This window comes from Elgaria multicarinata, chromosome 2 (genome assembly GCF_023053635.1).
Source record: "Elgaria multicarinata webbii isolate HBS135686 ecotype San Diego chromosome 2, rElgMul1.1.pri, whole genome shotgun sequence".
NCBI classification, from domain to species: domain Eukaryota; kingdom Metazoa; phylum Chordata; class Lepidosauria; order Squamata; family Anguidae; genus Elgaria; species Elgaria multicarinata.
In genome coordinates this window covers 156,365,203-156,376,893 of record NC_086172.1, presented here as the reverse complement: position 1 = coordinate 156,376,893, position 11,691 = coordinate 156,365,203, and the positions used below count along the sequence as shown (strand labels likewise).

The following is an 11,691-nucleotide window of genomic DNA, read 5'->3' as shown; positions in this document are numbered from 1 at the left end:
AAAATGTAATCGATAGCACCCAGAACAGTAAATAAATCACTGGGGTAGTTAATTCAAAGCAGTGTAAAGGAATTTGTTGAGCACTGTGAGAGCTAGTGTAAAATCATATTAGCAATGGTACAGGAGTGAAACGAGAACAATAATTTCATTCTTTCAGCTGCCTGCAAGAATTGTTTTGGGATCTTCATGATATTTAATTAAATTTCCTTGTTTTACTAAAAGACTTGTTAAGCCACTAATTGTTTATAACATAGTGAATGAAACTGTATTGTACATTAAGCATTAAGTATGAGAAAAGCATAGCTCAGAGTTGAACCTGAAGGAGAGCACAAATATCTTAGGACAAGACCTTTAAAAGCATTGTCATGGGAGGGGATTTTGTCAAGATGAGCCCTCGGGATCCCTTCAAACAGCAACCTTGGAGAAGGGGGAGAGGGGGAGTTCCAGTGGATGGGCAGGGCAGGGGACTGGAGCAGCCAAGACCTCTCTAGCCTCCTTCTGTCCCACTCTGATGTCCCCTCTTCCAGATAGATGGGAGAAAAAGGCCATATAGCTGAAATGTAGAATGCCTCTGCTGCCCCCCCCCCCACTCTGCACTGGGTGCTCATAAGCCTCTGAGTGCAGAGGCTTAAGAGCATTGGGTGTGGAAGTAATAGGATTGCTCCCTAATGCAATTCTAGGCTGCATCAAAAAGGGGTATAATGTCCAGGTTATGATAAATAATGGCGCCCTTCTCTTCTGCTTTGATCTGACCTCACCTGGAGTACTGTGCTCAGTTCTGCGCTTTACAGTTGAAGAAGGATATTGACAAACTGGAACATGTCCAGAGAGGACAACAGAGATGGTGAGGGCCCCTGGAGACCAAATCCAATGAGGAAAAGTTGAAGGAGCTGAGTAGGTTTAGCCTGGAGAAGAGATTATTAAAAGGTGATGCCCAAATGACAAGAAAGGGAATTTTGACTTAAACATCAGGAAGAACTTCCTGTCAGCACAAGGATTTTGATAGTGGATCAGACTCTCTTGGAAGGTAGTGGACTCTCCTTCGTTAGAAGTTTTTAAGGGGTTGGACTAGATAACCTTTGAGGTCCCTTTCAGTTCTATTATTCTAAGAAATGCTCTTAAAATATGCTGCTTTTTAGAAGGCTTTCATTTTGTATTGTGTTGTTGTTGTAAACTCTGACACTGATTGACTGAGGTGCCTAATGAATAATATTTTAATTTCCCACAATGCCCCAGAACAACACTAGATTGGGAGCATTGTGGGAAATTAAAAAGGTAGTTCAACACAGCCAACTAACACTGTGCTTGAAAGCACTACCATTAGCTAAGCTAAACAGCTCACTGACAGAAGAGAGCCCTCCAGAGACCATTTTGCCCAGGGCCCCCTTAAACCTGTAGCCAGCCCTGGTCAGAGCCCCTTCTTGCCTCAATTCCCTACCTCCTCTAAGAATGCTCTGACAATATTATTCATTAGACATTTTAGTCAATCATTTTCAGATCCAGCCACCTAGTACTGCTTGAAGTGCTAAGCCAAGAAAAAAATTAGGTTCCTGGATCCTCGCGGTTACTCTTGAGGAGCTGGGACGAAACTGGGATGACGGCCCAATCATCCTGAGACCGCGGGAAAAGTCGTGATAGAAGTATAGGGCCATTTCCCAGGGAAAGGGAGGGATCATCCCTCCCTGCTCCCGGGATCTCCCCTGTGCATCATTTGGATGCACAGGGATGATTCTGGGGCAATACCAGGGATATCGCCCCATCTAGCCATGCCTCAGGAGAGAGCAGCGACTTCAGTTTAAAAGATATTTTGGAGTTTTTCTGGTTTTTCTTGCGCCGCAAGGAAGACCAGAAGGGGCGCGAGAGGCAGACAACGTCATGTGAGCTACCTCTGAAGAATCCGTGAGTGCCCGGTAACGAGCGTGCAATAAAATGCTCGTCAGATGGAGCTTATATGCAGGTAGCCAGCACCGGAAGATGACCAACAAGATGCAGACCGAAAAAGGGAATGAAATAAATCAAGAATCTGCGGTAAAACTAAATTTGAATCGGTTAGCCATGGAAGTTCCTATTTCTTCTGAGGTTCTAAATTTCCATAAAAATGCATGCTCTGCACAGAGAAAATACTGCATTTTTGTGGGGAAAATATTTATTTATTTGCCATCAGCAGCCATTACAGCAGGCTGCATGAAAGATGAGAGTGGGAAGCAGGGCCATTCCAACTTTGGTTCCCCCCCACTTCCCTTTCCCTTTTACTTGTGTGCCATGTAGGATTGTAAACCTGCAGGCAGGGGTTGTCTTGTGTTATGGCCACTCTGGGAGCTTTTTGGCTGAGGAGCGGGATAAAAATACTTCAAATAAATAAATAATATTAAATATTTAACAATATTTATGTATCACTTACATTAAAAACATTTCTAAGTGATATACAAAACATGTCTTTATACAGAGAACAAGGTTACTTTCCTGGGAATGGCTGTGGAAAGGGTATATTTTCAGTAGGTGCCAAAAACCCAGAAGGGGCCGTGCCTGCTTAATTTAAGAACATAGGAAGAGTTTTGCTGGATCAGACCAAGGGTCCATCTAGATTGGAAACTCACAAGCAGGACATGAGTGCAACAGCACCCATCCACCGTCTGGAACTCCTACCAATTTGTAGTGGTAGGATATTCCATACAGTGGGTGTTATGATACTGTTAGGGAAATTCCCCTAACCCGATGGGGAAGGAACACTGTTAGGGGAATTTCCCTGACAATACAAAAATATCCTGATAAGTGTAGCAACCAGGCAGGCTGAGGAGAGGATCCGTTGATCTCTTAAGGATCTATTGGCCCTGAGTTTTGAGGGCTTTGTAAACAGGTACCAAACCTTTAAACCTGGCCTGGCAATATATAGGCACCCAGTGTAATTCTCTCAACATAGGTATAATATATTGGCAATAAGCGGCTCCATAAAACATAAGAATAGCCATGCTGGATCAGAACAAGGGTCCATCTAGTCCAGCACTCGGTGAAAATGATTATGGTTTTAGAATAAAAAACAAAAACTGAAGCACACTGAAAGGCGGAGACAATTAAAATACAATTGTGTATACAGACACAACTATCGACATTCTAGATCAGCTTCAACCCAACTTGGTGCTCTTAAGATGATTTGGACTACAAATCCCAGCATTCCTGACCATTGGCCATGCTGGCTAGGGCTGATGGGAAGTTGTCCAAACATCTGGAACGCACCAGGTTGGGGAAGGTTGCTTCCCCAACGCGTTGCCGTCAAGTTGTGTTGGACTACAGCTCCCAGCACCCCCCAAACAACATGGGGAGTGGTCAGGAATGCTGGGAGCTGTAGTCCAATACATCTTGGAGGGCTCCAGGTGTGTGGCCTCTTCTCCCTGGCGTCTGGAGCCTACGCCATTTTGGGACGCTAGCCAGGCGAAACTACATTTCCCAGCATGCCTCGGAGAGACGGTAGCGCCATCTTGTCTCGGTGAACGCGGTTCCTTTGGTAGGGGGTCAAGGAAGTGGCGGCTCTGGAGACTTCCATGATTTGAAGCGATGGCTCTTTTCCCTGCCTTTGCAAGCGCTGCGAAACCCGGGGAGACGCCAGCGAGCGAGAGTGAGGGCTGCAAAAGAGGTAATGAGCTCTCTGGTTCCCCATTCTTGTCTGCCCCACGGGGCTAGTCCTCAAGGTTTGTTATTGAATTTTGAGGTCCGTCCTCCTTGAACCCAGCTCCCTGCTTTCCTTTCGGGCACCTGTTTTCAAAGTGCCTTCTGTAGAGGCGCGCCCTTCCTCTTCTATGAGGTGTAGGCGTTTAAAATAAACCGTTGTATCTGTAAACAAACAAGCAAACAAAAATGTTCGTTGTAAATGTTCCTGTCCAACTGCTTTGTTTTGATGCTGAGCACCCATGGGGGCACTGGGGTTTGGGGGTTATAAAAGTGGACAGCGGGGGCAGGGCGACACCCCATATCGCAGTATCACTCTTTAAAGGGGTCTCCTTTTTCTCCTGCTCCGTTCTCTGTGCAGAGGGAGTGCTGCTGCTTCTCCTAAAAGGAGCGTTGTTGATGCTGTATCAGATCGAACATTCGTCTAGTCCAGCATCTTCGGATTATGCAGACTTTAAAAACACAAAAAAGATTCTGAACCTCAACAAGGTGGCAGGCAAAGCTGGCTGAACGGACAGAAATGTGTTGAGGTCAGGAATGTAGACAGGCATGTTTGACTTATTTCTGAGTGCTCACACTTAGAATTGGTCTGTAAAGTTTATTTAAATTTTTAAAGATAAGGGGATTTTAGAAAAAAATATATGCCTGGACTTGGCAAACAAACAGAACTCATTGACACTTCTAAAGTAGTGGAAATCCCTTGATAGAATTCATGCAATAATAGGTTTGGGAATTAAGCATTAAAATACCTTTGGTCACAATCTTATGCATGTTTAGACAGAAAAAAGTCCTACAACTCCCAGCATGCCCCAGCCTGGCTAGCTGGGGCATGCTGGGAGTTGTAGGACTTCTTTCTGTCTAAACATGCATGGGAATGCACTATTAGCCTATGCCACTCTTTGCTACCTCTAATATTTGTGGTGTGTTGATGCAAAAAAATTAACATTGCATACTTTTTAAAATCTTTGTTTACTAAATACCAGTACAATAAATATACTGGTCCTGTTCAAACAACACAATAAGCCATGGTTAGGCTGTTAAGCTTTTGCAGCAAGTGGTTAGTGAACATGTTTAGACTGTGGTTACGTAGCCACCATGGTTAGGAATGGTTCACACAACATGCTAAGCCATAATGTTTAGCTCAAAATGCTTAACCATCATGGCTTAGTGTCTTCTGAACAGGGTTTCTAAATTAGATCTCTCTAGGGCAGGGGTGCATCCTTCAAATGTTTTGGCCTATGGCATCCATCAGCACTAGCCAGCAAGGCCAATGGTAAGGGATGATGGGAGCTGTAGGCCAAAACCACTGAAGGCCATGGGTTGCCCACCCATGCTCTAGGGCATCAAGACATTTTCTAGTGCAAATGACCCAAATTTTCAAGTACACATTTTCTGGTGCAAATTAACTCAGGTCAGCGTGTGAAAGCCTGTGTCTTGGCTTCATGAAACTTTCAAGAACTATAATACGCGATTATTATTGATGTCCTAATCACATTTGTTGCAAGCTGTGTTGTCTCTTGGCAAGATTAATCTGCAGCTTTAAAAAAAGCGCAGTGGGGATTTAAAAAAGAAATTGATCTGTCTTTCTTTTGTAACTGCAGAATTGAATTGGCTGACCAACCCAAGTTTCAGCAATGAAGATGCACTGAGACTTCACCAGCATGCTTTAGAGGTCACAGACCCGGTCTTGGAGAAAGCCCCATTCCAAAGGTAGTGTTTTCTTTGGCATCTTTCAGCACTGCCTCTTATAATGTACTCGGAGACAAGCAGAAGTGTGTGCCCAGACTTCCAGATCAAGTGTGGTTGCTTATAAAATTGTAGCAAGACCTTGTGTTTATATTCATTAAACTACCAAGGTCTTTATTTAAAGTCCCCCCCCCTTTTATAGATACAGCAAGTTCTGATTCTTCAGTGAAGAGAGAACTTTATAGACACTTTTCATTAGTTGCTGAACATTCTTGAGGGCCTTACAAGGTTGATGGATTATTTTGCCTTTTTTTTGTAAGAAGTCATTTAGAGAGTCATCTTTCTGCCATAAAGGAAATTTACCTTTATAAATGTGTGTTTATTGCTAATTTCTGTAAATAATAAGATTCTTGTTCATGGATCTAAACATACAACTTGATGTTATATGCAGCTGTGCCTAAGTCTGAGACAGGCTTATTCATGTTTTACTCTGTCTAGAATTGGTCTGTTAGTTACTTGATGCAAGGTTTATTTTGAGCTCCCTACTAGAGAGCAATGCATTAATATTTGATAGTATTTTGATGACCACTCATCATTGTTAAAATGGTACCTGCTTGAAGCAAGCCAAGTTGACGAAGGTTGCAATTCTAAGAAGTAAGTCCCAAGTACTGCTCTGGGTATCTGCACGAGGCTGCATTAAGAAAGGGATCCAGGAAAAAACTTAATATGTACATATGTACACACACCCCGTCACACACACATATAGACACACACCAAGATACTATGCTTTCATTGATGTAATATCCCTCTGAATGTATCAGAAATTCTTCAGAGAAATATGTCCTTGATGAATCTTAGAAGATGTGAAAACTTTGGGCCAAATACAGAGGCAGGCAATTCTGTGATTCTTCATGATTTGAGTGTGTTGTGGAGAAACAAGAAGTAGCAGTGGGAGGCTGAAATTGCAGTAAGACCCATTAAACTCAGTGGGTCTTATTTCTGAATATACAGACATAGGATTGTGCTGTATGCCTGTTTGCTAATGCCTCCTGAAATCTGGGGCTAATTTGCAAAGAAGTTTTGTTCTGCCTTTAAGAAGGCACACCCACCCACACCCTCAGAAAGACATTCAGCTGTGTAGCATGCCGTCCGTGTGATCATGGTTGGGAGATTCAGGACAAATAAAAGGAAGCACTTCTTCACACAGCGCATAGTTAAATTATGGAACTCACTTTCACAAGATGTAGTGATGGCCACCAATTTGGATGGCTTTAAAAGGGGGTTGGATAAATTTCTGGAGGCGAAGGCTATCAATGGCTACTAGCCCTGATGTTTGTGTGCTATCTCCAGTATTCGAGGCAGTAAGCCTGTGTGCACCAGTTGCTGGGGAACATGGGTGGGAGGGTGCTGTTGCACCATGTCCTACTTGTTAATTCCTCGCCGATGGCTGGTTGGCCACTGTGTGAACAGAGTGTTGGACTAGATGGACCCTTGGTCTGATCCAGCAGGGCTCTTCTTATGTTCTTATGGTTCCAGCAGGCGGCTAGTGAACCGCCCAGAGAGCTTCGGCTATTGGGCGGTATAAAAATGTAATAAATAAATCAATAGTCCCATGATCAGAGTGGGTGGAAAAAGTGCCACAGTGATCAGGGGAATATTTGCAAGCTGTGATTGGGATTGTACAGTTCATCTGCTGTGTTAGTCTCTTTGCAAGAAAAAACATCATGTGTAGCCCAGCCCTTAGCATCACAACTGTGAACTAAACTTGCCTTTTTCCCTTTGTTTTTGTATAATGTGTTATGTGTTTGGGCAACTCGAACTAAAATGCTTTGGAATAATTAGCAGTTTAGTTAAGATTTCTTCCCTCATGTTAGTTTACACACAAATTTCATCCATCTTTTAAAAGCCATTTTCTAGCACTCCCTATCAGTTCCCCTCCTGTTTTCCCAAAGCTTTAAAAATTGGACTGTGGATATTACCGACAGTGTGGATGTTGTTCTTAGCTTTTGCCCATTTATAAGCAGAACGGCCGCCAGCGTAGAGCCACCAGGAGAAAGTGAAGCCAGTGAAAGTTTTCAAAAATCAGCTAAGAAAAGAAAGAAAAAGAAAAAGCAGCGGGCCCACGAAAAAGTAAAGAAGAGAAGTAGAAGGGATCAAAGCACCAGTGAATCAGATTCTGAGGATGTAAAGGATCATAGAAATCATGGAAAAGGAGGAGCAGAACTGAAGTACGTAAGTACACTTTATTTCTGAATTTACATTGGCCCTGATCCTCTCTACATTTCTCACTATTTCTGAACAACACTGTTCACCAAGGCATTTCAGTCATGAGAATAAAGCTGCAATAGTGAATGCAGTGAGACATGCTTCTGAGTAATCATGTATAAGATTGTGCTTCGAGTCGATGAGAAACATTGTTGTTGCCTAGGGACACATAAAGACTGGTTCATGCCTGCTCTCCTTTCTTCCAGTGACATATTGTCTTCCAGGGATCCTGAAGGGAGAAAGAGGCAGCAGAACTGTAATTTGTAGGATATCACAAATGTACCCTGAGACTAGAAGAGAGGAAAAAGCCGCAGCGGTGGGATGGGAGAGAAATGGTACAAACAAGGGTAGCAGTTGAAGCTCTTTGGCAAAGAAAGTTGTTGATATGTGGCTTTGGGGCTTAGAAACTTGTATGTTCACTTGTCTAAATAAAAGTCTCCTCTTGCATCTCTGTTTATTGTCAATAGAGAAGAGGTCTCTTTTATATGTTGTTATTGCACTGAATGCTTTGCTTAGACTGGAAATAGTGGGATGGGAGAAGAAGACGATAGTAGGTTTGAATACAGTCAGCGCAATCACCTTGATGTCCGGAGATGATGAGATAATCTCTTAACCAGCTCAAAATGTGTTGCCTGATTTTTTCTTTTCAATCTATAAACATGATACATGTTCATAATATGTGATTATACACAGACTTCAGACTTGTGTGAGTAGAACAAGCCATAATGACATCCAGTTAGAATAACTGGGTGTTTTATTGTTAATGCTTAGTACAACAGATGCATAAGTGACAGCCAGTCTCTAAACTGCCAAAATTGATTCATACTTGGCCATAGATTTTTGCTGTGCTGTTAGCACCTCCTGAGTTTTCCTTAGCAATTGTACTTTATTATGATTGTTATATACCGTGTGAACCTTATTCAATTAGCCTCCAGAATGGGGTATTGTTATATGAGATGATTGTATATCTACCTTTGAGCCACTGGGCAAAAAAAAATCCCCACTCTCACTGCCATTTGAAAGTTTGGAGTGACAAACTCTGCCTTAGGTACCTGAGATATTTGGAATGCTGAGACAAAGTTGGGTTTTGTTTTGTTTCTAAGTTAATGGCATTCCTTGCCACTAACCTATTTTGTAAGCCAGAAATATAGATGTGTGTATTGGATGCAAAAAGTGATTGAACTGTTGAGAATAATCAATTGAGAGTCAGGACAGCAGGAAGAATGCCTTCAAAAGACAATATAATATCAGTTATCTTAACCTTTTAATTTTATTTAGCTGGGAATTAATAATTTCAATTATCAATCCTGACTTTCGATATTTGTTAAGATGCTGTGCTCTTCATCTTCCATGACTGACAACCCACTGTCTGCATACATGGAAATAAGGTCCAGGAAAATCATTTGTATTGACGTCCAAAAAGATTTGGCTTCCTTTTAGCCAAACATCTAACATTTCTATCTATACAATAGGTTATAGGACCATTTGGGAATATTTTGTTTAAAAATCTCCTGGATTCCTACAGACACCCTTCTATGACTGATTTACTGCTAAATTAACACCAAAAAGCTGCTATAGCATAGGTCTTCCTTCTGAAACTAGATGTCTTTTTTTTTTAACAGAATGCAAATTTTTAAAAAGTTCCTTTTGAACTGCTGAATTGATGCTAGTAAATCTTACCTACTGTGCCTGCCAATCTGAAGAGTTCCCCCCTTTCTTTAACAGTAGATTCTTCCCCTTTCTTTAACAGTAGATTCTCACTGTTTTTAGAATCCTTTGATTCAACTCTCCCTCTCTCTTAAGTTTGGCACAGTAAATTGCATGCACAGGGATGACTCTCTATAAACAATAAGTCATAATAATAGCACATAGGGCCTTAAAATAGTAAGCCATGGTACAACTAACTATTAAAATAACAACTCAAGAAAGGTAAGTATGCAGCAAGGCAATGCAATGCCAACTAATTCCAAAAGAATAAGTCATCAGTTTAAGAAAGGAAACATCTTGGCCCATTTTTAAACATTGTGCTTTGCATGCAAAGCAGGTGCTTACCACTGAACTATGGTCCTGCCAGACTGTTCCCTAAAGCTAAGCAAAGCATTAGCCAAGATTTCTAAAGCTGGCTTTGGAAATGTGGATGAGGGGTCCATTTTTCATTCCCTTCCACCATCCTGGCTTTTAAATGCTTGTTTTGGCTGCAGCATAATTAAATTCCGGATGGTTTAGCATTAGTTATGAGTACTGAACATTTTAATCTTTTGTTTGAAGTAATGTTGAACTTTATTTCTTATTTCTTCTTGCCCACTATTTATTTATTAATTTTGCAGTTTGGAGGACGGGCCCTCAAGTGTGAGCTATCACTCTATTTGGCTTGATGAAGTTCAGGGTTTGACAGCAGAAGTATTCAGAGCGGATAAGAAACCAGACCCTGCAAACTGGCAATACAAGTCACTCTATCGAGGGAACATTGCAAGGTAATGGGAATTACAGAGTTGAAATTTGATAGTGGGAAGGGTTTTGTTGAATGTATAGATAGATGGGGGTGATGATGATTTATTAGATTTTATATCGTCCAACTGGCAAGTGCCCTCAGGGTGGTTTAAAATCATAAAACCACACAACTGATGGTAACAAGTGTTTGCATATGTGGCACGGGAAAAGCTTTGAACATGATCCGTCTTCCTGTGTGTGTAGCTGCATGCGCATGATCCTCATAGGGCTCAATCGTTTTCCTTCCTGTTTCTTGTCTGACCATTGGCTGGATGTGTGCCCACAGCCATTACCTTGTAGGGGAGCCTCCTGTAGGCCTCACATCTATAAATCCAGCCATCTACTCACAGATTACTTGTGCTGACAGCAGGAAGAATTCAAAAGGAGACCCTGGTGCTGGAGGCAGAAGTGTTTAATCTGATAAAAGCATTTCTGCCTCCAGCACCAGAGACCCATTCTCCTTTTTCCTTCTTCCTGCCATTGGTGTTACTTCTCTCTCCTCCATCTTCTGTCTGCTCCCAGCAGGACCAATTGTGCTCTGCATCCTAAGACCCTTCTGAAGCAACACGCTCTTGCCATTTTATGCTGCACAGACATGCTTTACCTTTGCTATAGAACTAGTGGCTTTGTGATCTAGACACATGAGTGCAAAGAAAGGGATTTGGGAGCTTGGTTTATATTCATGATATATTTTGGTGTCTTTGTACTTATTATTACAGAGAAGAAATTATTTTGTTACGTTGCCGTTGTCGTCAACTTCAAAATGGAAAAACCCAAGATAAAACTGCTGATCGTTTGTAGTTTTTGGCCATTAAAAGAAAAGTGGTTTTTAATAGGCCATTTCCCTTGCACATAACATGATCTCCTGAGAATCTCTCATAACTTGTAATGTGTGCTACAATGATGCTCTGAATCCAGCAGTCATGTGGAAGGAAATTTGCTCCAAAATGTTCTAATTGCACCCAATGAGCTGTATTCAATATTCACCACCTGAGTCCCATTTTAATTCCTGAAGTTCCTGCCATTGCAGAGTCAACACGTTGATGTAACTGCACCTGATGATACTAGCAACATGAAGTTCATGGAGTTCAGTGAACTTAACTTGGCCTACCTTCCTAGCCCCAGTCTACAGGAGTTAGTCAGATACCATTCATAATTGCAGATATTTATTTATTTATTTGTTTAAGGATTTTTATGCCGCCATTCATCCAAAAAAGGCTCTCACGGCGGCTTACAAAAGTATTTCTTGACATGTGCTTTCTCGGTTGCGTTGTTGCCCTGAGAGCTGCTCTGTACCTGGAAATCCCCTGATGCATGAGAAGGCTAGGAAACTGCAGCTTCTCCAACCTATTTCTACCCTGGGCTTGAGGTCTGTCCCCTCCCAAGTCTGCTGTGCAGCATAGCTGGAGTCCTGCTTGTTACAGCAGGCAGAAGAACAGGGTGCATAACAAGAGAATGGGAGGGTTGAGTGGCAGAAGCTCCAGCTAACCTTGCTCCTGATACAGCTGGAGTCTTAATGGTAGAAATGGTGGGTCTCCAACTTGGCAACCCTACTCAATGGCCTGGTTTGCACAACAATCCATGGGT

General features: G+C 42.1%; 1 protein-coding gene across 1 annotated transcript in view; it reads left to right on the top strand.

Moving 5' to 3' along the window:
- Window positions 1-3,457: 3,457 nt before the first annotated feature.
- NRDE2 (NRDE-2, necessary for RNA interference, domain containing) overlaps window positions 3,458-11,691 on the top strand; it is a 30,775-nt gene continuing 22,541 nt past the window's right edge. Inside the window, exons 1-4 of the mRNA XM_063117956.1 lie at window positions 3,458-3,631; window positions 5,265-5,373; window positions 7,374-7,577; window positions 9,942-10,088. Of these exons, the coding sequence (XP_062974026.1) occupies window positions 3,553-3,631; window positions 5,265-5,373; window positions 7,374-7,577; window positions 9,942-10,088 (539 nt within the window). The 5' untranslated portion in view covers window positions 3,458-3,552. The remainder of the gene's footprint in view (window positions 3,632-5,264; window positions 5,374-7,373; window positions 7,578-9,941; window positions 10,089-11,691) is intronic.